The following is a 23,985-nucleotide window of genomic DNA, read 5'->3' on the forward strand; positions in this document are numbered from 1 at the left end:
CCGTCGACCTTCAGCGCGGCGACGCGGCCGGCCAGCAACCGGCCTGGAGCGGCGGCCGTGCAGCGCGCAGCGCCGCCAGTCCTGCAGGGAGGACTTCTATACGCACGCTGGTGCTGCTGCTGAAACTTCGAAATGAACTCGAAATTTGTTTCGGGAGAACAGTTGGCTCTGGCATGGCAGCGCCGCTGAAATGCCTCTTTTCGCGTTTCCGGCGTGGCCTCGGTTCAATTCCCGCCGGGGGCGCTTGAACTTTGAGACGTGATGCTCATCTGGCCTCGTTTGCTCCGTTCTGACGTGGCGTTCTTTCTCTTTTGCGTGGAGCGCCGGGGGCAGTCGGGGGGCCGAGGGCTTGGCTGCAAAGCGCTGCAAAGCGAGGCGAGGCGGGCGAGGTTGCGGCAGTCAAGCCCGGGCCGTGCCAAGTTTGAAATCCCACCTGTGCGTGCAGCCAGGGGCCGGGCCGGGCGGGCCGGGCCAGACAGGGTGCCGGGCCGGGCCGGGACTAGAAACTAGAGTCCTGTGCCAAGACTTGGTCCGAGACGGCACGGGGCTAGGTTTGAGCCGCTCGCGCCCCGCGAAGGTCCCGAAGGTCTCGAAGGCTCTGACAAAGAGCCAAAGCCTGGCCGGCCGATGCGGTGGTACGGTGCGGTGCGGCGGGGCACTTGGTGGCACCAGACCGCCAGACGCATTGAGCATGTGGTTTGCTGCGCTGAGCCTGCGCCGCGCCGCTGCAGCCGCTGCGGGCCCCCACACCCAGTCTTGCCTTTTTCAGCGCGGCCGTGGCATGGCGGCCGAGACCGGCCGGGACCGGCGAGACGCAGGACTTGTCGAGACTCGCTTGGGCCTTCCCCTCCCTTCCCCCAGCCCGCTGCCCGCTGATGTCACTAGAGTTACCTGTCCGCCTTGGTGCGGCACGGCAGCGCACGGTGCAGCACAAGCAGAGCAGGCCGCCGGTGAGGTCGCGGCCCGCATTTCGCCCGCATCGCGACGCCCTTCCCTTCCCGGTCCCGGCTGGTCCCGGCCGGCCTGCATGGCCTTCCCTGCGGTTGCGTCGGGGCCGGCGGGCCCGGCGGGGCGATACAGTGTGCTGTGCGAGGGCCGAGGGCACTGAGAGCGCGCCCGGCCCCAGCCCGGCTGTGTTTTTGCAACACCGGCCCGTCGCCCTCCTGTAGTGCGGGAACTTTACCCCTTCAGGCCAGCAGTGCGAACCACACGACGCGGCACGCGGCCCGCAGCCGCAGTCACCCGCAGCAGCCTGTCCTGTGGCTCGGCCCGGCCCGGCCCGAGTCGTAATGTCAAGGACAGCGGCCAGGCTCGCCTCGCGCTGCCCGCCCCGCGCCCCGCTCGGCTGCTGCGGCAGATGGTTTCTGCATTACTCGGTCATTCCCCGTCGCCGTGAACCCTGAACCGTGAACCCTGCTCTAACGTAGCGTTTCGCCTCCCTCCGTGTTGCAGGGCGAGAGGACTTGTCGCCGCCGAGCAGCCTGAATGGCTACTCCATGGACAGCTCGGACGTGAAGAAGAAGAAGTCCGCGGCGCCCCGTCAGCAGGAGGAGCTGTGCCTGGTGTGCGGGGACAGGGCGTCGGGCTACCACTACAACGCGCTCACCTGCGAGGGCTGCAAAGGTGAGGACGAGACGCAGATGAGGATCGAGACCGCCTTCCTCTCCGCTTTTGGTGTGCTGACGCTGCCTTTGGCTGTTGCAGGCTTCTTCAGGAGGAGCATCACGAAGAACGCGGTCTACCAGTGCAAGTACGGCAATGGCTGTGAGATTGACATGTACATGCGGCGGAAGTGCCAGGAGTGCAGGCTCAAGAAGTGTTTAGCGGTCGGCATGAGGCCGGAATGTAAGTTTACTCGCCTGGCAATGGCAAGGACCGAGCCAATCCGTGTGCAGAGGACTCATTCCCTTATGTCTTGTCGCTTCGCAGGTGTCGTACCTGAATACCAGTGTGCAGTCAAGCGGAAAGAGAAGAAAGCCCAGAAAGACAAGGACAAGCCTAACTCCACCACAAATGGGTCTTCGGATATCATTAAAGTGGACGAACAGGGCAAGGTACATACCTCTTACTTATACATCACAACTAGGGTGGTGTACTAGTTGATGAATGCTTTCTAACAATTTTGTTTCTTTCAGTTCTGTTTGGCTCAGGTGGATTCCTGCTACAGTGCTGCTAATGGAGGCACTAGCAATGTTGATAAAGCATTCCCAGTGCCTGTGAATGGCGTGAAGCCAGTCAGTCCTGAACAGGAGGAACTTATTCACCGTTTGGTTTACTTCCAAAATGAGTTCGAACACCCCTCAGATGAAGAGCTGAGACGCGTCAATGTAAGTTCGACATTCTGAATTACTTTTCTGTACTGTTTTCATTCATGCCATTTATGATCAACACGATGTTTGCTCTCTCTTTAGGTGTCAAGTATAGACATTCAAGACGATGGTACAGTTCGGTTCCACAACATCACAGAAATCACTATTCTCACCGTTCAACTCATTGTGGAGTTTGCCAAGCGGCTTCCTGGTTTTGACAAACTTCAAAGAGAAGATCAATTGGCACTGCTTAAGGTACATGCCATGCCCAATACAGGGCTCTATCCACTCAAGAAATATATCCAGTTTTGATTACCCTCTTGCGCTGGGTCGTTTGCGTTTGAAAGTAAATCTTCAACTTGTTTCCCTTCTCAGGCGTGCTCGAGTGAAGTCATGATGCTGCGAATGGCGCGGTGTTACGATGCGGCCACAGATTCGATCGTGTTTGCGAACCACGAACCGTACAACCGATCGGATTATCTTCATGCTGGATTCGGCGACGTTGTGGAGGACCTGTTGGCGTTCTGTCGCCACATGTGTGGTCTGCGAGTGGACAACGCGGAGTATGCCCTTTTAACTGCTGTGGTAATATTTTCAGGTAAGTGTTCTCTTTCCTGGCATTGTTCTCTCATTTTGATTTTTGTCCTTAGGAGAAACTAACCTGTATTGTTTTCTCTTCGACATTGCAGATAGACCATCACTTAATGAAGGTTGGAAAGTAGAAAAAATTCAAGATATTTATGTAGAAGCCCTCAGAACATATATTGAGAATAGGAGACAGCCCCGGCCAACCACCATCTTTGCCAAGCTGCTCTCAGTTCTTACTGAACTGCGTACGCTGGGAAATCTGAACAGTGAACTGTGCTTCTCCTTGAAGATCAAGAACAAGAAACTTCCTCCTTTCCTGGCAGAGATCTGGGATGTTGCGGTGTAATTGTGTGTTTCTGTGTTAGAACTGCATTTTGCAGCCCCAGAATGAACCTCAGTGAACTCATCTTGCATCGATTTGTGTGGTCTGGGTGTGGACATGATGCTGTTCTTTCTCCTCAAGTGTTACTGTGTGTGAGAAGAAGATGCAAACCTTCATGCACATACCAAGACGACCCAAGCATTCAAGAGCAATTCCAAAGTACACTACTACGAGAGCTATGAATCCCTTTCATGTTCTGTGGTTTTCATAGATCTCTCACAACAATTTTGGAGATTTCTGTGGGTTAGTCAGGAATTTCACTCCTTAGTGAGATGAAATTGCTTTAAGAAGTGATCGAAAGTGATTTGTTACCCCCTATCTGAATGTGGCACCCTTTAAAGGTTGTGATGAGAATGGTTATGTTTGAAACTTTTTATTATATTATTATTAATATTATTATTATTACTATTATTACTATAATTTGGTTATTTGGAGGTGAATATAGGCTGGAGATTGAACCATCCTCCGATTAACGCCACCAAAATGCAGGCTGTGAAATAAATACATAAACCTACTAATTTTAGCATGAACTTTGTATAAAAATAATGTACAAAAGTTTGTGTAGTTAGAATTTTAGCTCATGAGGAAATGTGTTTAAAAACATATGTAAAGAATCTATTATATTGTAAAAAGAAATGTGTAGGTTGATTAGAAAGAGTTTTTATGATTGTAAAGCATGCCTATAGCACAGAAAAAAGTGATGATTGTTGAATGGTATTAAATATTTTTGAACAGAGATATAAATATTTATATTAAAAGCATTGACAAAACCAAGAATGAGACAGTGATAAAAATTGGTGCCTTTTCTGTAGCTTTGACACTGGTGCAGCAAAATTTGATAATTGGGTATTGAATGAAGATTTGGAAGTCGCAGAGAGATATAGTCTGGCCTCCGACTGAGTATGACATACCACCATGCTCCTATCACAGCATGTAACATCTTTAAATAACCGTCCGTCGTACTTTTATAAGAACTCTGAAGTTTTTTGTTAAAATCTAGTTTGTGTCCTGAAGCCTATTGCAACACTCCTGTGAAATGAGGTAGATGCTGTATCCCCATGTTCGATTTGGAAGTGAAGATTGTGAGTGAATGACAGCGCATTCGTTATCTCAACTCTTATTTCCTAGTACATTCTTACCTATTATGTATATGTTATGGTTTTCATATATTCACTGACATAAGTTCTCAATAGCACGTAATAGTCAAACTTCAGGATTACCGAAAGTATTTTTTCCATGAAAAAGTACTGGCAGTACAAATCTTTGCATTATGTTTCCCTTCTGTTTCTTTTATTTTTAAATTTTCTGTATCTTTATGGTATTAAGAAAATTCTTGAACTATTTCTGACTGATAGAACTCTTCAGGAATATACTTCTGCTTTATCACAATTTGTTTACTTGTTAGAAAATTCTGTTAATAAAGATTTTTGTTTACAATTTTGGTAAAAAAACAACAAAAATTAGTTTTTTTTTGTTTTTCTTTAATTCTACCTGCCTTGAAGGAGAATACCTCATTCGCAATATACCTGGAGTTTGATATGTTAAAACTGCCATCATTTGAAACCTTTAAACCTTTTGAACATTTATGGACTGGTAAACCTCAAACAATGTCCATATGGCATCACATGAAGCTCACATCCAGGTATTGAATACCTTAGACTTTTTACAAGTACTGGTATTATTATCTTGGTTTGAGTGTGTATTGCTCCTCCACACCACTTTTGTACATCAATTCAACAACATTGTGCTTTACTACAATATTTTAATTGTGAATCTCTGTCTTTTACTTTTTAAAAAATTACATCTGGGAACTTAAATGGAAGAAATTGTCTTTGGTATGATTCTATTTGGAAATGAAAGTAATACTTATAGTCTGTAATGAAAATCAACTGCCTAAATTTGCTCTCAATATTTCTAGTTCAGTTGTGGTTTTGCTCTATGAAAGAGTACTACATTTTTAGACTTGAGATATTTGCCTTTGTGTACATAAGCATTATTCTCTTTGATATGTGTTGTCATCTCATAAAATCAAAGTTTTGTAATATCAGACTAGTGGTAACCCAGTCCACCTCTTTAAAGGGGTGAATAATTAAAGAACACTGCCGTTTTGAACATGTTGGACATACAACACTGCATTTTGCATTTAACTACAAATCTTCTATTATGCCTTTTTATCGCCACTTTGTAATCTAAAGCTTGGTCATTCATAGATTTCAGAGAGTTTTCAGTGTTTGGGGTATGTCAAATCTTCGGATACTATGTGTGAAGAGTTTGAGATGTTACTTTGATACTGATCACACCTGTGTTAATTTGAGATGCCCATATTCTCATTGATGGGTACAAAACATGCTATGCTATGGTGAAGCACTGAAAACTCTCATTTGTAATGCAGGAACTTGATCACTGCCATGTAACCTTTCATTAACATTTTATCCAGTTCCCTTCCTATTAGTAGACTGCTGATGTAATGTGTTCAGTCTGTAGATCCTACCATGCATCTTCTGCGCCTTAAATACCTAGCACTGCTTTTAAGTAACTCTTTCTCTGTGTTAATCTTCTCAATACTCTTAAAGCAGTAAATATCACTGTATTTTCTTTTGTAAAAAAAAGTAGCCATAAAGAGAAAAAAAAAAGAATAACCATGAGGTCTTTTACCCATGTGGTAAATAAGTCAGAAACTAGTAGTATACCATTCATTGAATTTGTGATAATTATGAAATTTTTACCTGTATTCATTTTTCTTTTAATTGGACATTTTGAATTATGGGATTTTAGTTGTATTGGAGTCATGCTTTTTGAAGCTTGCCCTATGAATTAGGAATTTTCTTGAAGAAATCTTCCCTTGAATCTCTGTTGATTCATTTTGGGTGCATGAAATATTCTCAAAGAAAACAAACTTTTTTTACATCTTCTACATGTTGATTGCATGGCTGTAGGAATGGAAAAAGAAGGTCATGACTTATGAACTGCTGATGGGAACTGATAATTTGATGGTATTGTCGAGTAGACATTTATCTTTAACACTGACTGAAGGAAAAAGAGTGAGTACATGAAAGCAGCTATATACTCCAGCACTGCCAAGATTTTAACAATATTAATATGAAAATGTTTTTGCTACCTCTTTGAATGGTTATTTGTTGGACTCACTGCCTATAACTCTGCATGGATTGATGATCAAGATGTATTTGTGAGGGACTCTAAAGTTATCAACTGGCTTATTTACCACTTGTCTATGTGCAGTTTGTATCTGTTAATCATGGCGAAGCTCAATTCATAGTGAGCAAATCCATATTACATTGTTATAGATTGTGTCATTCAGAAACTGCCATTCTTTGTGTCTTTTTTTAAAATGTTCTTTTTCATACGTATCCATTGTGCATGTGTTAATTGTTACAAGGTACATCATCTTGACTACATTGCAGTTGGTTCAGAAATTAGCTGGAAGTTACTGCACCTAGGTAGTTGGTCTAAATCCCTGGTATATTGCAAACATTGCCTCATTCTACTCTAATGTGTATTTTTGACTTAACTTTTCTGGAAGTTTCTTAATATTTCCAGAAGTAAGCGACTTGTATATTTATCTAGATCCAAAATTGCAAGCGAAAACATAGAGTGTGTGCCCTATGTGCCTTCAGTAATTGGAGCGTTACCTACTAGCAGCTAGCTTGAGGTAAACTAGCATGTTTGCTGCACATAGTAATCACTTAAATTAACAGTATGTATGTTGTAAATTGAAGACTTGCACTTGCCTTGTGCAACCTGACAGCCAATTTAATGGAGACTAAGCTGGAAAATCTAACTGGCCGGTACTGACAGATTTAATTGATGTCTGGTATTTTGAAAGTCTGTTAAAGTGTAAGATTAACTAGGTCCCTAGGTTCCAAAGACAAGACCCTTGGATGCTTGCTGTAATAATTCTTTTCATTTTTTATTTTATATTACAAATTGTAATACACGATAAAAATTTTGGGAAATAATTGCTGTGTTTGGTCTCATCACAAATTGGTCTCCTCTATGTAACGCAAAAAATTGCTCATAATTTCCTAAAGCAATCTGCTTAGAAAATTGAGTCAGGGCTTGATACTAAACTGTGTGTGATGCTTCAATGTAGTAATTTTAGTGTGTGATGGCAAGTCGACCCCTCCCAAGAAAACCATTCCATCCTTTCCGCGCGTTAGGATACTATCCCAGCTCATTGGTTAAAATTGTAGTAAGAGGTCGATTCCCAATATTTCAGCTTTCCAATAATTTTAAAGCGCTTTCTGGGGCCATTGGTGGAGGAATAGCCAGTGATACTGTCACCAGGCAATGTTCGCTAACTCCCTAATCACTGGGTTATTTTTCGTATCTTGCTCGAATTCACTCTCGTTTTTCTTGAGTGTTTGTCAACCACTCTCCTGATTCCCTGAAAAGTTGGCATGGTTTTCTTAAGAGTAGTCAAAGTAAATGTGCAGAAAGTTATCATGCATCCTCTGAGAATTATAGGGCATACTATTTGAAGGGTCAGAACTAGAGAGACTCTAGAGCCTCTCTAGTCAGAACCAAGAGCAGATCAGGCGACGGAAGTTTGAAAGATAGCAACTGTGCTGGTTTCCTTCGATTGAACAACTTTTGTTTTACCATTCAGTCTCCAAAATTGTGTAAGAACTTTCCCAAGAACCTCCCTAAGAATAATGCAACTGGCAATGTGCATAGCGTCAAGAAATCTCTAGTGGCTGTGCTTTTGATTGAATTATGTTCCAAAATAAAACCCGCATGCAATTTGTAGTAAATCTAATCCAGTCAAAGAACATTTTACTATTCTTAAAATTTCCAGAACTGTTCAGGTTTACTCTAGATTTTTTTTAAATGAAGGTATTTATTCCATGAAGTTTCTTTTGCTATCTTTCCTGATTCTTACTCTGATATTCAAGTGAAATGAATGTGACTTATGTGTTGTTTTGGATATTTCTTTTTATTTATTTTTGTTTTTGGTGTAGTGTTATGTAGTGAATGTGAAACATGTACCATTTAAAAATGAAAGGTTGGATAGATGTGAGGGCTGTGCAGACACACACAGTGAATGACGCTGAGTGACTACAGGGACACTGCATGTGGACTTGACTCACTTACAAACAGAATGCAGTATTATTAGACTAAGTAAACCAACAATTCACATCAATATTTGGTGAGAACGGTTTTTAAAAAAAGTGCTTTTAGGTGTTTAACACTTGGATGTGGACCTTAAAAGTCGGATGTTATGAAAGGATGCATGATGGTAGGTTGTGGGTGTGATGCCCCTCAAGGGCACTGTTGTTTATAATGTACAGATCAATGTAAAATGTGAAGAAACATATGATGTATTGTAAGAACTGCTCTTTGTGTACTGAATGGATAGCTAGTGTATGCAATATGATGGTAGGTAGATATTTGAAAGAGGTGGGATATTTCAGTGAGCTCTATGTAAAAAGCCTAAGGGGAACTCATAAAGTTATTGTTGATCATTCTCTACAAGTAGTAATATTGTAGGATTATTGTGCGCATGGTGAATACTTGTGCTGTATATATGTAGAAAATATAATTTACCTTTCCCCTTAGTAGCTTTTTTATAAAGTTCATCAGCAAATTTTATGGCAAGAATGATGTATAGATATAAATTTTTTCTATTTTGTGCAGTAAATTGACACTACAAACTATGGAGTTGTGCATTTATTTAGTACAGAATTTTCCCGTTCACCATCCAGATGGAATTGTTACAAACAAAAATAACATTTCATCTTCCGAAATTAATACAACATAAAACTTTGATAAAGATTTATGACTGAATCAACAAAACCATTGAGTTGTGGGAGTACACTGAATCACAGACAAATACTCTTATCTAATTTATGCAAGGAGTCATTTAGTGAGATGAAGCATTGAGCTGGTTGACGTCAGTATCTTATTGGTTTTGGTACCAATCCGGTTGTTGGATTTCACAAAGAATGATTTTGCCCTAATTATGACACTATTTTTGCGCTCACTCCAAGATGACTTCCTTGAGGGAGACTGCAAACAAATATCAAACAGTGTTATTAGTTTCAAAAATTTAAAATGCTTTGAGCCAAATTAAGCATGCTCCATACCTTCTCGACACGCAGCATCCTTCCCAGCTGAACCATGCGCTCAGTTTGTTCCGCTCTTCTAAGCGCCTCATTACACTCAAATACAATCTAGAACAGACCCAGCGCCACACTGTCATCTCCCTGTCGCAATTGTCCGCTCATTGGAAAAAAGTGAAATTGACACCCACCTGGTTGAGCCGGTCTAAGGCTGCCCTGCAGATGACAGCCTCAGAGGTGCGCTGGTCCAGTCTACGGAGAATGGCTGCCAGTAGAAGGGGTAGGCGCGACGCTCGTTGGGCAGGCAGTGACAGAAGGGGCACCAGCTGTGTCGCTTCCACGCTTCTGCACACCAACACAAACGTTAGCCAATGCATATGATAGTGCTTAAAATGGAGGGGACAGGACGGGCGACACTGACCCGATCTTGGCCAGGACGCTGGCGGCCCTGGGCTGCAGGCTGACGATGTGCACGTACTGCTGCAGGCAGGCGCCGGGCACGGCCTCCTTGTGCACGAGCGTGCACAGCCCGCGCATCATCACGTCCTGGCACCACTGGGCGCGCAGCGCGCTGGCGAAGCGCATGGAGCAGGCGCGCGCCGCGTCCAGGAACTTGGTGACGGCGTCCCGCTCGTGGTCCGCGATCAAGCACCCGTCCTGCAGGGCGTCCATGGCCGCCACGCGGTGGGCCAGCATGTCCAGCGACCGGAGATAAGACTCCTCCGAACTCAGCACCTCAAACTTTGCCTCTTGCAGCGCGCTCTCCGCTGTGTTGAGCCGGTCTGGATGAGAGAGAGAGGCCACATTAGCACCGACCGATTCTGCACAGTGGCTCGTCGCCCTGCCCCTCTCCCACTTTTAGGAGGGAAAGCCCGGCGATGACGGTCCAGGTCCAGGGCGACCAGGACTAGACTCACCCAGCAGCCCGCTGCGTTGCACCTCCTGCGTCTCGCACCACAGGGCGCGGCGTCCCCCTCCGTTGGGGGTTGCCGGTGTCACGGGGACGCTCAGGTCCCTGAGGTCCTTGTCCTTGACGGAGTGCTGGCGCTGCAGGCGGCCGGCGCGTGGCGGTGGCTGCGGCTCGCCGAACATGTCGGTGGGGGGCTCCTTGGTCTTCACCTGCATGGACAAGGAGAACGGCAAGTTAGGACGGTGCCTCGCGCGACAATACACTTGCAGACGGTACCCCCAGCCCACCTGCCCCGTACCCAGTGGACCACGCTGGCCACGAGTTTGAACCGCATTTTCCACGAGAACCCTGTGCGACTTGACACGGAGATGGAGTTGACCGTTCAGCTCCCGACTGGCAATGATGGGTCTTCGCTGCGCTTCGTCCCTGTCCACCCTGTCCCTGTCCCCGCCCCTCGCCTCGCCGATAGTAAGGGCGGCAGGTTTGCTCAGAGATGCCGATAACAAAGGCCACGCCATTATCCCCATCGGGCATGGCCGGGTATGTGTAGCCACGCCAGCGAGCTTTCAGTTGTTTTCTTTCGGACCAGACAGCCAAAGGAAAGCATTGGGCAATCGCGGATCTGCCTCAACGAGTGGACAACAATTTCTAAATGCAACCAGAGAGCGAAAAAGAGATGCGCTGGCCGGGAATCGAACCCGGAACAACTGCTTGGAAGGCAACTATGCTAACCATTACACCACCAGCGCTTCTTGTGGAGGAGGGGATCACGGTGGGGATACAAGCCACGCATCGAGCGCGCGCCGCCAGAGGCAGGGGTGGGGGTCGGCGGCAGCCGTGTCGCGATCGCTGCCAGGCCCGAGGAGTGCCGGCCGGGCGACCCTAGGCGACGCGGAGGCCGACATAGCGGAGGTCGGATTAGATTAGGGGCCCACTCTCTCGCCGACGGCCCGACGGTCCCGGCCTTGGTCCTCACCTGATCGCCGTGCCCGTCTCCGTTGTGGCCCTGGGGGGCCGGTGGCTCGAAGACGTCGTCGTCCCCGGTGTCCATGTCGCAGTCGGCGACCGAGCACACCAGCCTGCGGCGCCGCAGCAGCGCGGGGTCCTGCCAGCGCCTCGGGGGCCGCGGGCTGAAGTTGGAGGTGTCGCAGCCGAACAACGCGCCCACGCTGTTCGCCAGGCGGGGCCGCGGCGCCGCCAACGAAGGCGTCACCGGCACGGACACCTCTGGCGGCGCCGCCTCGGTGCACTGCTTGACGTGCTCCGGCGCGTCCTCTCCCGACGACGGCGAGGAGGGCGCCGCCGCGTCGGCCGTCATCGCGGTCATCTCGATGTGCTCCAGGGAGTCGTCCAACGTCTGGTCCGGCAGCAGCGCCTGTCCTTCGGTGCGCGCCCTCTTGCGCGCGCGCCGCACCGACGTGCGAACGACGTCGCGGTGGAGCCGAGACGCCAGCCTGCGCACACTGAACACGCCGACCGGCACGCCGTCAGTACACTCTGCTGCTTTGGCTTTGATTGCATGACACGGGCACCGCGCGGCACCGCGCGGCACTGCCAGGGCGGCGCAGGGCGCCCTTTCGACGCTTCAGGCAACGCTCTGGCGTCACGCCGCCAAGTGTTGGAGATAGCGGTGGGGTTAAACGGCCGCCTGTCTTCATCGGGACACAAACACGTACTGGGTCACGATGTTTTCAAATGAACTCCCCCAAAACGTTCTTACTTTCGCCGGATAACATTTTCCGCCCACTTTCAAAGCGGATGCGCTCCGCTCCTCAAGGATGCATCGGCTTTCTAGTCCGCCAGGCGTTCACGAATTTCGTAACAGCCACCAGGTGACAACCGGGTGGGGCCGCGGTGTGCGGGGCGACGAAGCGAGTAGAGTAGTAGCGACTTGCCTGGTGGAGCCTTTGAACGACAGGCACGGCGACGACGGCGGGCTGGGCGGGGACGTGGCCAGGGCGCGCTTCTCCACGACGCCGGCCCCTTTCTTCGTCTTCGCCGGCGTCGCTGGCTTGGTCGGCGTGCTGCTGGCGGTGGCGGCGGGCACGGCGGACATGTGCGCGGCCAGGTCCTGGTCCAGCGGCCTCTTGCTCAGCTCCGTCCAGCAGCGCTGCAGGGTCTGCGACAGAGACAGGTTAGGTTAGGTTAGGTTAGGTTAGGTTAGAGGCTCGCGGCGGGGCTGTCCCTGTCGCGGTCCCTACCGCGTCCACGGCAGCCAGGGCGGCGCGCTGCTTGGCCTTCTCCTCGGGGGCGTGGATCAGCGCGCCCAGCTCGAACAGGGCGTCGCGCACCATGGACAGGCACCGCAGCGGCATGAAGGGCAGCGGGTCCTCCGGCGCGGTGGAGCCCACCGTCGTCAACCTGCGCAGGGCCGCGTGTCACAACGAGGAAGATCAGGCGTACACCGGCTGAAGTTCACCGCCCTTACATGGCCTGCAGGTCGCGCAGCAGGCTGCAGTGGGTCACGAAGGCGTCCACGGCCTCGCGCAGGATGATGGCCGCGTCGTACACGGCCAGGTCGTCGGGGCGGCCGTTGATGCCCACCACGTCGGCGCAGGCCCGCGCCCTGGTGCACGCTCGCCAGACTGCACAGGGAGTGAGGGGGAAGTGAATGTCATACCGGGCGCCATTCAGCAAGTCGTCAGAACAGGCAGCGCTTACTCTTTTCCACGGCGTCCGCAATGGCGCGACGCAGGAACCGAGGCAGGTTCTCGTCGTCGTCCTGGGCGTGCTGGGCGCGCGTCACGGCACGCCGCGTCCGCTCGCGAAGCTCACCCGCCTGCTCCAAGAAGTGCGTGAGCGCGCTCAGCAGCTGCAGCCTGCCCTCGGCTGGCGACGACGGGGACCTGGTGGTGGTGCTGGCCGGGCGCATAAAGCGGGGCAGCCTACTCGGCGCTCCTGCACAGGGAAGTTCCAGGTCAGTGGCGCCATCCGGCCTCGCCGGGCCTCGCCGTTGTCGGGCAGCCGCCCCGCTCCACGTACCCGCCACCGGGGGAAGGACGGCCTGGAACGCCATCTGGCGGCGCACGTGCCAAAGCTGCGCCGCCTCCAACATGGCCGTCGTCCAGTCGCGATACTCCTCGCTCGACGCGGGCCTCAGACGCAGGCGGCGACTCCGGCCCGTCACTCCGGCGCCCAGCACCACCGCGATCTCCGGGGCCTCCTCCAGCGACGGCGACTCCGGGAAGCGCACCTCGGCGTCGTGCAGCGGCAGCACCTGCTCGGCGGCGGGGTCTGCATTGTCACTGGAACCAAAACGTCCAAAACCTCGTCTAAGACCCTTCCCGTCACTGTGCTGCGCACCCAGTCACTAGAATGAATTCCACGAAGCTACATACACCGCTAAAAAAGAGTCCTTCGAGCCGGATTTGAACCAGCGACCTATGGATGTCTTCAGACGCTTTCCTCTACAGTCCACCGCTCTACCAACTGAGCTATCGAAGGCGCTGAGAGGAGGCGGGCTCGCGACGAAACTGGTTCCACGGCACTGCGAGAGAGCGTAGTGGAGGGGGAAGTGCCGCGCTTGTCGCGACGCGCGCAGGGCGCGGCTCGCCACGGCCCGGCCGGCCCGGGCCAGTACTCCCGAACGCGGCAAATTCAAGTTCGCTGTGCGGCGGGGCGGGGGGCGCCTGGCCGTCAGGCGCCACAGAGGGAATGCCCTGCGCCGGGCCGGGGGCCGGGCGCCGTACTCGGCGAAGTTAAAAACGGAAGCGGCCCCAAAACGAGTCGGCCCACGATGGTCGCGATACGGCACGCGGCCCGAGGTGTCCGAGGCCGCGAGCAGCCCGCCGTCGTTTATTTGCTGACGTCACGGGGCCGGCGGGCCGGGGTGGCTGGAACCGCTCGCAAACGGCCGCGGCGGAGTTTTGCAACAACGCGTGTCGCAACGCGGGGGCGGGGGCGGCGGGCGTCGTCGTCCAGCGTCGGGGAGCGTCAACGCCCTCCGGGTGCGGCCGGCCGGGGAAGGCCAAGCTATTCATGCGCGCGGACTCCGACCGCCGACACCGCAGTGTCACCTCGGTGTCACCTCCTCGGTCGCCTCGATGCCGCGGCCCTCGCAGGGCAGGGACGTCCCCCGCTGCTGCTGCGGCGCGTTTCCACGTTTCTGGGTCACACTAAACCGACACCTCATCAGTCTGCCCTTGGCCATCATGGCTCCGCGGCTCCGCCACACTGGGCTCGGCGACGCGAGCTTTCGTTACGCGATCTCGTCAGCACAACGGCGCCCTGCACTCAGCAGCGGGTGTCGCGGGGCGGCGGCGCGGGGCGGGGCACTCTGCAGTCATGATAAGCAAAACTTTCTGCCAACTGCGTGCAGAGATGCGATGCGCTCTGAGCAGCAGGTGCTCGCGATCCCCGTCGCGTCGGGGCATGCGTGCGTGCGTGAGGATGTATCGTCACCCAATCCTGCTGGAGGGAAGCAGAAAAGGAGGGGGGGGGGGCCCTTCCAGGAACCGTAGACATGAGATCGGTGTATGAGACATCCGTGGAGTCGCCAAGAGCAGCAAGAGACGTCAACACAGAGGGATGACGCATGGAAAACGGAAAGCAAGGCGAACCATATGCTAAACTGGACGGATTTTCGACTGAATCAGTTCAAAAACGAGAAAATAATTGATTTAAATTAACAATTTACAGATGTAATGTAGGACGGCCTTGCCCTCCTTTGACTCGACAAAACATTTCGTAACTCTTGCCCGAAACGTGCTCAGGGGACGACCACACAACCGACGAACTTACCTGTGAATCCAGAGCACCCCGTTGTCGAGGATGACCCACTTCCGCACGATGCCGCCCTTGTCCCACGCCAGGTCCAGCCACCCCCGCTGCAGCACCTTGTGGACCGTCATCTCGGTCAGCTTGAAGGGGGCGAGGTGCGGCGCAGTCTCACATCGGCCTCGCCCCGCAGTCAGACACGCACCACGCCGGCCACAATCTGCAAAACACTGTCCGCGGGGAACACTGCACCGCAACAACGCGTGTGTGGGCGGTCCGGGCCACTGTGAGTCGTCTGCTTCTGTCTGCTTCTGGTTTGCTGTGCCGGCCGCCGGCGTCGCTTCGCTTGCGTCGCTTGCTTCGGCTCGACTCTGCACACACCACAACACAACAGCACTGCGTGCGTGCGGCCCTGAAGTGGCGCTCGGACTCTCGGACACACACTGGCAGCTTGAGCAGCCGCCCGCCAGAGTGCGTCCCTGCGACGCCCTGCCGCCCTGCCCCTGCCGCCCCGCGCCAGACGGCCGCCGTCAGCAGCCCTTGGCGCGCTCCGCGCCGCCTTCGGGACAGATCATGTCCTCCAGCCGAGGGGAATATCGTGGGGAATACTACAGGATGCCTGCCTACGGCTACGGCGTGAAACTCGGTTTCCCCATTCTGGCCGTCCTCGGCGTCCTCGTGACAGGCCGCGCCAAGGCCGGCCGGGACTGCGGCTGCATGTAGGGCACTCATTAGGACCTTCGGCAGTCTTTGGCGCAGCCTTGGCGCAGGCTATAAGGGCGTGCTGGGCGTGGCGGCGCCCAAACGCAGCCCAGCGCAGCGCCATGTTGTGCACGCGCGAGGCCCTGCTTCTCGCGGCCGCGGCCGCCGCGGTGAGTTGCACGGGACGGTCTTGGAGGCGGGGCGGCCAGCGCGGGGGGCTGAAACTGGAAGCGTTGCAGGTGCTGTCGTGGTCCCCGCCAGTGGTCGCCGAGGCCCTGGCGCCAGAGTCTAGCCCCGAGGACACCGTGTCGCTCGGCAGCTACGCGTCGGCCTTCTCCCAGCCATCCGACGGGGACTACGACGAACACGACTTCAACCCGGAGGACTACTCGGAGGTAACGCGCGCGCAGGCGCGTCAAATTCGAGAGAGTTACCCGTTGGTCCCGACAGTCCCGACCGGGCTCGACCTGTTTGACGCGCATGACGTGCATGACCTGCTTGACCGGGGTTCTGGCACGCCGCAGATGGCCGCCGCCCTGTCGGACCAGGCCGAGGGCGCGCCGCTGCAGCTGGGCGTCGGCCCGGCGCAGGGGCTGGTGCAGGGCCTGCAGGGCATGGCCAACGCGGGCGGCGCGGCGGGCCGTAGCCTGGCGGTCGGCGCCGCCATCAAGGTCCTGGACACGCAGCTGTACGTGGTGCGCGGGCTGGCGGTGGCCGCCATCAGGGCAGGCCAGGCCATGGTGGTCGCCAGGAACAAGGTACGGTACGGCGTCCACGGCGAGCCCCGCCTCAGCGCCGCCAAGTCTGGCCAGTCTGACCCTCTCCGCTACGCGCTACGCAGGTTGCCGACGCGCGGGCGCAGCTGGCGGCGCGGCTGCTGGCCTCGCGCCTCCGCGCCATGCGCAGCGTGAGCAACGCGGGGCTGCGCGCGGGTGCGGCGCTCGCGGGGGGCGCCCTGGACGCGGCGCAGGCCAAGCTGCGCGCGCTCGACGCCGTGGTGCGCATCGGCGTGTCCATGTCGCGGACGCTGGGCGGCGCGGGGCTGGACGCCGCCGACGCGGGCAGGGACCTCCTGACCTCCAGCATCGGCGCTCGCCTTCAGGCCATCCGCTCCGTCGCGGAGGCCGGCCTCACCCTGGGCCGCACCCTGTTGCAAGACCTCCTCGGGCTGCCGCCGAGCTAGCGGCCTGCTTGTGCACGGCGCGGTGCGTGCTGCAGCTCCTGCAGTGCTGTTTGCAGGAGGCGTTTTCCTGTGCACGCCGTTCGTGCCTCCGCCAGCGGAGCTCCTCTCGTAAACGCCACGTCGGCAGGCTGGCTCCGAACGGCACTGCCAGTCTCTCTCGCCCTCAAGGGGCGCTCCTCAGGGGTGCGAGAGAGACGGCGGCGAGGCGCTCCGCGGCGTCACGCCGCACGCCGCGCTTTACGACCCACGGCTCGCACCGCCATCACGCCGATCACCGCGATGTGCGTTCATCGGCCAGCCTGGCCACCGACCGGGCCGGGCTTGTCTGGGCGCCTGCGTTTCCGAAGGGAATATTGTTGAAACTCTCTGTATTTGTGTATAATTATTTTATTTGTTACGTAACGCATTTTAATAAAAAATAAAATAAAACTCAGACTCAAATTCAATGCACACCAAAATTTTCCACAGCGAAGCCCGAACACTAAAAAACAGAATGCGCACTCAAGCGACCAACTACCAACATAAAACCACGAAACAGACACAATAATGGCGCTCTCGAGAAAAATGCTTTGTTCTGAATAAACCGGGATGAACGCCAACAGCGGAGACACTGGAAATTTGAACGCGTTGAAGGCGTTGTTGGGTCAGATGTAGATGACGAAGGTCCAGTAGACGATGTTGAACACGAGGAAGGCGAAGGGGAAGAAGACGCGGCTGCGCCGGTCGATCCAGTCGGCCACCTCGGAGGCAGACATGCGCGTGAAGCCGGGCGTGAGCGTGACGGCGATGCCGCCGAAGTTGACGCTGGCCAGCCGCCGCGACACGCTGTTGGCCAGGGTGGCGCTCAGGCTCTGGCGCCGCGTGCCGGCCACCTGCGGTCAGGCACACACAAAAAAACGTCCAAAAGCACAGACAATAAAATAGGTTGTCTCTCTCGCACCTCCACGGGACACGCCATGAGTGCGAGAGAGACAGTGTAGAGGCAAGGGGCGCACCTGCGGCTTGAACTTGGGCCTGGAGTCGTGCTCCTCCGCGGCCAGGGTGGCCGCGCTGTCGAAGGTCACCCCGGGGGAGGGGCTGCTCCTCGGGGTGCCCACGGAGCCTCTGCGCGCGCTGGGCCGCCCTGGCCGCCCGCCCTCGGACACCGTGTCGGCCTGGTCGTCGTCGTCGCCGGCCACGGACTCGGCGGACTCGCACACGGACGCCAGCGGGGACGGTCGCAGCGCGCCCTGGAACACGGCACGGTTGTCGAGCAGGGGGTGGTTAGGCCGCGTCTGGGTGCGGCAGTGTGTACTGACGGCGTGGATGGTGTTGAAGTAGGACGGGTGCGCCTGCGCGAGGGAGTCCAGGGGCTCCGCCTGCAGGCTGCCGCCCGCCTGCTGCGGCTTGAACAAGTCGGGCAGCGACGAGGTGCGGCGGCGCGCGTACCGCTCCTGGGGCAGCAGGCGGCGGCGCGGCGGCTTGGGCGTTCCCAGCGTGGAGCGCAGGATGTGCTTGGTGCTCACCTTCTTGAGGTCCACGCTCTGTCTGCCGACAGTCCGGACACAAAGTTCCCCCTGTGGCTAGGTCGAGCAACACGACGCTCTCGCACGCCACGGCCAGCGCACCACGCACTCACCCTTGCCGCCAGATGGTGTTGACGAAGGCGAACTCCACCAGGGAGCCGAAGATGAAGGTGCAGCAGCCCACGAACCAGATCTCACTCGCCTTGAAGTAGGACACGGGCAGGGTGCGGTCCGTCTGCACGGCCAGCGTGATGAACGTGAGCATGGTGCTGGAGCCTGGACAAAAAAAAGTGTGATCCTCGTCGTCCGCAACGTTCTTTGACCGATCCTTACCAAACCTGACTTGCACTTGGCCTTGGCACTACTCGACTTACCCAGCAACACGCGGGCGGGCACGATGTCAGGGTCGAGCCAGAAGGTGACCCACGAGGTGATGACCAGCAGCACGCTCGGCACGTAGTAGTCCATGATGAAGAAGCCGTACTGCCGGCTCAGCATGAAGGTGAGCTTGAGGCTGGAGTACATGCTGCCTGGAGGCAAAAGGCACACACCGGAAAGTTCACCGACGGTGTGCTCGCAGAGAGCAACGCCACCTCAAAACAAAACTACGGCCTGACCGAAGCGGTCCGGGTAGTCCTCGTCCAGGTAGCTGCCGTTGACGGTGATCCTGGAGCGCTGCAGCTCCTCGGTGTCCCAGCCCATCATGGAGAAGGAGTCCAGGCTGAGGCGGTCGTTGGAGCTGACGCCCGCCCAGCGCAGCTGCAGCTCGTCCACGTCGTCCAGCCCTGCGGCAGGACAGGCAGCGGTCAAGGAAAGCCGTTGTCGCGAGGGCGGCATGCGAGGACACCTCACTTACAGCTCTCCATGTACATCGGGCACTCCTGCTCGTCGAAGGGGAAGCGGCCGTGCTTCATGGAGCACACCACGCTCACCGTCACCCTGCCAAGCGTCGCCGTCGTCAGCCACAAATTGAACACAACGACAAAGAAATGATGAAAAGCGAGCGGCTCACTTGCGCGATGACGGACCTGGTGACGAAGAGCACGTGGCCGTCGGGGCTGACGCGGACGAGCACGTCGTGGTGCGGCGCGGCGCCCATGCGCACGGACTGGCGCTCGTTGGCCAGGAACACGTGCGGCGTCCACAGCAGCCTGCTCAGGTTGTCGTCGCCCGTCAGCTCCCACGTCCCGGGCGACACGTCCGCGTAGCGCAGGCGGGGGTCCGTGAAGCCGAACTCCTGCTTCATGGTCATCTTGAGCTCCTGCAGGGTAAGGTGCACACCGCGAGCCGTGTCAGTGGGAGCGGCCTGCTCTACCTCGTCACTTTTCTCATCTCTGCTTGGCGCGCAGTGCCTACCATGTGCAGGCGCCCCTCCACGCTCTGCAGCATGTAGATGAAGGTCCTGGCCGTGACGTTGAGCGGCGCCACGCCGTCCAGCGGGCGCACGTGGCGGTTGTAGCGCGCGGGGTCCGTCAGGTGTCGCAGCAGCTCGATCCGCGGCATGGTGTGCGTGTGGCCCACGTCGGCAGCCTCCTTCTCGGCCGGCCGGGGCCGGACGCCGACCGAGACGGTCCTGGAGCCCCAAGGCGTACCTGCGTTACTTGGTTTACAGTGTAGTTGTGACGGTTTTGCTCGCGCTTGCTGCTTGCGGCAGTTGGTGGCGGTCCCTTGCCGCGGCACGGATTGGCGGACGTCGTCATGAATCATAGAGCGGCTGGCGGCACGGCCAAGGCACGGCCAAGGCACGGCGGTGGCCGCGGTGGCACAACTCCTCTTCATCATCACAAATGGGCCTTTCAGGCGCCACCAAGACCCCCAGGTCCGCTCGGCTTGATTTTGGGGGTGGTTATTCCGACGCAGCGTATCCGCCACTCCGTGGTTCGGTGACCAGGTTAGCGAGGCGGCGGGGAAGGCCCGCGTCAGAGGGCCTCGGGGATGCTGACGACGATGTTGTCGGTAAGGAGTAGGCAAACAGGCCATTATCTCGGCATGTTATCAGCCTGTCTGGGCGCCGCAGTGAGGACGCAGCCGCCACCCCCGCGACTGCCTACTGCTGCCTACTGCCTGCTGCCTACTGCCTGCGATGGGCGGGGACTGGGGCAAGGTAAGGCGCGTGCACGCCAACGGCTCGCCACTTGAAGAAGGAAAAGTGACTAATCACTTCGACCGATTATTGCGATACGCGAAATGTTATCAAAATCCAATACACCCACAAGACATAGCAATGCAATGAGACAAAAAGATGCTCTCGCTCGTTTTTTAAAAAGATGCAGCACAGTAAACGGGCTCACCGACTGTAGAGTCGAATCGCCGCTTCTCGCCTTTGCCTTGCAGCCAGTTAATTTTTTGTTTTGAATTTTTCCCTCAAACTCACTCATACGGGGCTTCGCGGGCGGTGGCCAGCACCGCGAGCGCGGCCAGCGCGGCCAGCGCCAAGGCGGAGCAGGACGTCTTCATGGCGGTGCTCGACTGGCGGCTTCAAAGCATGGCCAACTTTGGGTAAAACGCGGCGAGGCCGGTAGGGGTCGGGTCGGCCGGACTCGCGACGCGTAGCGACGCGCTGTCGCGCTCCGTGCCTCTGCCTGTGGCTGTCCGCGGGCTGCTGGGCTGGGCCGCGTCGCGACGCTCACGGCACTGACGGCGACGCCGGGCCGCGACGCCGGGGAGGGGGCCCAGCCCAGGCCGGCGCACAGCGCGCAGCATCCGTCGTGAGCAAGCGAGAGGGCGAATAACGAGACAAGGAAGCAGGGCGGCACGCATCGGCTTTACTCGCTACTTCTTGGTGGTGTTGATGAGGAAGTTGAGGAAGGAGAACCAGTTCTTGAGGGCGGCCTGGCACAGGGCGAGGTTCACACCGCCCAGGTCGCGGCTGAACAGCTGCGTGGCTCGCTGGGTGCGCTGCATCACCTGGAACCCGGCGGAGGTCGTCAGCGTGGTCAGCGCGGTCCATGGGTCCACCTAGTGTTCCACAGTGTACCTGCATCCTGATGAAGCGGCAGTTCCGATCCTCTTCCATCCAGCGGCCCTCGTAGGCGCACTCGGACATGGCCGTGCTGGCGTTCTCCACCGCCTGCACCGAAAGAAGGGCGCGTTCCACTCCACCGCCAGCCTTCCCACAAAGAACGCGAGGAGTCCGACCAAGTTTTGTACAGTGACTCATCATTTAGGAACAGAGTCTACGTTAGTCCTTGTACAAAGACTTGGGAGACGGACGCCCCGGGGACTTAGCCGCTGGAGCACCTGGCCGCCGAAGCACATCGGTATGAAGATGACGACGTTGAGGGGGCCGGTGGCGAAGAGGAACGGGTCGAGCTGGCCGTTGATGATCTCGTAGGACGCCACGAGCGGCATGAGCAGCGTGGACTGCAGGACGTGCACCATGGGCATGCTGAACACGCTGTTGAGCAGCCTCATGCCCTCGTTGAGGCCCGCGGACAGCGACGCGGCGCGGACGAGCTGTGAGGGAGCAGAGATGGATCGGTGCCGTCAGCGCCACGACGGCCACCTCCAGGTACCTCCAGGGTGGCGCCACGACCGCCGCGCCTACCTCCTTCTCGTCACGCGCGCGCTTGGTGAGCTCGCCGACGGCCACCATGAGGGAGCCCGTGCAGTACGCCAGGCCGCGCAGCATGGGCACGCCGCAGAAGAAGCCGACGGGGAGGAAGATGGTGCTGAAGACGTGCAGCATGAACAGGCTCCAGCGGCCCGCCGGCGTGTACGGCTTGGGCCACGACGGGTTGGCCGGCTCCCCCGTCAGCAGCGCGGGCACCAGCACCGTCACGAAGATGAAGCAGGACCACGCCGTCAGGCCCCGCAGGTAGCGCTCCGTGGACGACGCCGTGCGCTGCAGGAAGGCCTGCACACCACAACCGCGGCGGTCATCTAGGCGGCTCGGTTCGTGTCCTTCCCCCTCTCCGCCGCCCTCCACGGCACAGGGCCGTTGCCCTCCACCCCACTCCGCGACCCCCCTTGCGAGGAGGCACCCCGCTTACCCGGACGTCCTCGCTCAGAGCACCGTAGTAGACCTCGTCCGCGTCCACCACCAAGGACACCCGCAGCAGCTGGTCGACGGCGCGCAGGAGCGCGTCCTGCTCGAAGGCGAAGATGTAGACGAGCCAGGTGCAGCTGTAGATGCCGGACACGAAGCGGATGGTGGGGCAGGCGTCCAGGAAGGACGTCCTCGCCATGATGCCGTCCAGCGATGACAGGATGAAGACCGCCACGCCCGTGAGCACGCCCCACTGCGAGGACAAACGCGTTGCAGTCTGGGCGCCAGGTCGGGGTACCACCAGAGCAAGGGGAGGACTTGCCTTGGCGTTGGTGCCGTGACATGCGATCCAGAGCCGCCGCGCGCGCGACTTCGGCACCTCGTTGTCCAAGTGTGTCTTCCAGTACAGCAGGAAGTCGCTGACCCTGGTCATCGGCATGGTGCTGCCTGCTGCTCAAATCGACAGTCAAACAAGCAGCCAGTCTGCAGTGCAATGTCGATGACTTTGTGACTTTCTTGGGGGATGGCGGCGTCCTGCAGCTCAGCGACCCGTCGATCTCGAAGGGGATCTGCAAAGTGGGAGCGATGCTCAGCCCGCCGCGGAGCCGCACCGCTCTGCCAGACCTCCTCCACTGTGAACCAAGCGAAACGAAGGGGCGGTGCCAACGACGGGACCACCCTGCTGCAGATAGGATGCCGCAGAGCGAACACCCGTGAAAGACAGAAAGGAACTGCACAGGCCGGCCGGGGCGTTGTCCTCGCTGAAGCGATGCAGCGCCTCGCCTGGCATCGCCACCTGAAAAGTGAACCGGCCGCAGCAGCAGGATTGGACGAGGTTCGAGGGGTTCGAGGCCGCCATCCTGGAAGTGACGGAGCAGCGCGGTGACGGGCGGGGAGACTGCAGCCGGCGGCAGTGGAAGTCCACTGAAGCCAAGCTGGAGCGCCGCGCGCTGGAGCGAGCGCCTGCGAACCAGCGGGTAGGCCGGCCCGTAACACAGAGGTGCGCACGGCCTGCATAGCGCGCAGGCGCCTGGCTGCCTTAAGACAGAGAGTGGCCTAGACAACAGCAAATGATGCACACACTGCTCGACACTGTTTGAATTTGGTGGAGAGAGAGAACTGAGACTAGTCGACAGCGCCCTCTCCCTCTCTCCCCGCAGTGGGGATGAAGCCACGGCGCGCCCCGCCGATCCGCCGAGTCACACGCGGGCTGAAACCACAGTTCCATAATTCAAAGCGCACCCTGTGCACCTTCCAGGGGCGAATCGGCACCGGTCTGTCAGAAACGTTTCTACATTTTTTACGGGACGGAAAGTCACGCCAAGGGGGCCATCTCGTCGAGTTCTGTCCTTGGATTCATGGCCAATGGGAGAACCTAGAAAATATTCACGCTCTCACATTCAAGTTCTAGAATTTCAAAGCCCACGGCGTTTGGAGGCTAGCCCTTTCTCTTATAAAACGACCCTGTTTTATGAAACGACGGTAACGACGAGGCCATCCGGCCCTAAGTTCTGGAAGGACGCCGGTCCAAGCCGTGGCAAGTCTTTGCTAGAAGCCACTACTTCCAGCCCGGAACGTCCCCTCTGCTAGCAAAAGTAACTTTTTGCACAATTTTTAAAAAA

At 56.1% G+C, this 23,985-nt stretch overlaps 3 protein-coding genes and 2 non-coding genes across 8 annotated transcripts in view; 1 reads left to right on the plus strand and 4 right to left on the minus strand.

Moving 5' to 3' along the window:
• Positions 1-8,954, plus strand: part of LOC117646541 (ecdysone receptor) — a 60,668-nt gene extending 51,714 nt beyond the window's left edge. For both annotated transcript variants that reach the window (XM_034387569.1, XM_034387568.1), the window contains exons 2-8: positions 1,453-1,623; positions 1,705-1,845; positions 1,930-2,054; positions 2,136-2,327; positions 2,412-2,564; positions 2,685-2,907; positions 2,999-8,954. In XM_034387569.1, coding sequence (XP_034243460.1) covers positions 1,453-1,623; positions 1,705-1,845; positions 1,930-2,054; positions 2,136-2,327; positions 2,412-2,564; positions 2,685-2,907; positions 2,999-3,243 — 1,250 coding nt within the window. In that variant the 3' untranslated portion in view covers positions 3,244-8,954. The remainder of the gene's footprint in view (positions 1-1,452; positions 1,624-1,704; positions 1,846-1,929; positions 2,055-2,135; positions 2,328-2,411; positions 2,565-2,684; positions 2,908-2,998) is intronic.
• On the minus strand, positions 8,950-15,444 carry LOC117646540 (rho guanine nucleotide exchange factor 15-like). Its single transcript, XM_034387567.1, has 12 exons — positions 15,010-15,444; positions 13,252-13,514; positions 12,931-13,167; positions 12,698-12,854; positions 12,471-12,630; positions 12,165-12,388; positions 11,246-11,732; positions 10,277-10,478; positions 9,781-10,141; positions 9,551-9,704; positions 9,384-9,470; positions 8,950-9,306 (listed from the first exon to the last, which is right to left on the minus strand). Exons 1-12 carry the CDS (start codon positions 15,117-15,119, stop codon positions 9,157-9,159), a joined length of 2,592 nt encoding a protein of 863 aa, XP_034243458.1. The 5' UTR covers positions 15,120-15,444; the 3' UTR covers positions 8,950-9,156.
• Trnag-ucc lies at positions 10,947-11,018 on the minus strand. The gene has a single exon. It is a non-coding gene; the product is annotated as a tRNA-Gly (tRNA).
• On the minus strand, positions 13,623-13,713 carry Trnay-gua. Its single transcript is given in 2 exon segments — positions 13,623-13,658; positions 13,677-13,713. It is a non-coding gene; the product is annotated as a tRNA-Tyr (tRNA).
• A 1,795-nt stretch (positions 15,445-17,239) lies between the features above and the next one.
• Positions 17,240-20,984, minus strand: LOC117645642 (glycine receptor subunit alpha-1-like). 3 transcript variants are annotated; one of them, XM_034385913.1, is made up of 10 exons: positions 20,750-20,984; positions 19,732-19,948; positions 19,404-19,636; positions 19,232-19,314; positions 18,993-19,160; positions 18,750-18,905; positions 18,489-18,651; positions 18,169-18,397; positions 17,866-18,099; positions 17,240-17,742 (listed from the first exon to the last, which is right to left on the minus strand). In XM_034385913.1, exons 1-10 carry the CDS (start codon positions 20,830-20,832, stop codon positions 17,515-17,517), a joined length of 1,794 nt encoding a protein of 597 aa, XP_034241804.1. In that variant the 5' UTR covers positions 20,833-20,984; the 3' UTR covers positions 17,240-17,514. The 3 variants fall into 3 exon arrangements, with proteins under 3 accessions (XP_034241804.1, XP_034241805.1, XP_034241803.1); XM_034385914.1 differs by having other exon boundaries at positions 19,732-19,967; positions 20,750-20,983; XM_034385912.1 differs by having other exon boundaries at positions 19,732-20,982.
• Between the last annotated feature and the right edge of the window lie 3,001 nt (positions 20,985-23,985).

Source organism: Thrips palmi, unplaced genomic scaffold (genome assembly GCF_012932325.1).
Source record: "Thrips palmi isolate BJ-2018 unplaced genomic scaffold, TpBJ-2018v1 HiC_scaffold_19, whole genome shotgun sequence".
In the NCBI taxonomy this organism is placed as follows: Eukaryota; Metazoa; Arthropoda; class Insecta; order Thysanoptera; family Thripidae; genus Thrips; species Thrips palmi.

What these genes read in the sequence shown, in the direction of transcription:
- LOC117646540 (XM_034387567.1), bottom strand. Translation starts at nt 15,119, where the DNA reads ATGACGGTCCACAAGGTGCTGCAGCGGGGGTGGCTGGACCTGGCGTGG. An exon ending in CGTCCTTCCCCCGGTGGCGG is followed by an intron (nt 13,168 to 13,251) that starts GTACGTGGAGCG and finishes TTCCCTGTGCAG; the next exon opens with GAGCGCCGAGTAGGCTGCCC. An exon ending in GAGACGGGCACGGCGATCAG is followed by an intron (nt 10,479 to 11,245) that starts GTGAGGACCAAG and finishes TTGTCCATGCAG; the next exon opens with GTGAAGACCAAGGAGCCCCC.
- LOC117645642 (XM_034385912.1), bottom strand. Translation starts at nt 20,355, where the DNA reads ATGGCCTGTTTGCCTACTCCTTACCGACAACATCGTCGTCAGCATCCC. An exon ending in CCCGATGTACATGGAGAGCT is followed by an intron (nt 19,161 to 19,231) that starts GTAAGTGAGGTG and finishes GTCCTGCCGCAG; the next exon opens with GGCTGGACGACGTGGACGAG. An exon ending in GGCCCAAGTTCAAGCCGCAG is followed by an intron (nt 17,743 to 17,865) that starts GTGCGCCCCTTG and finishes GCCTGACCGCAG; the next exon opens with GTGGCCGGCACGCGGCGCCA.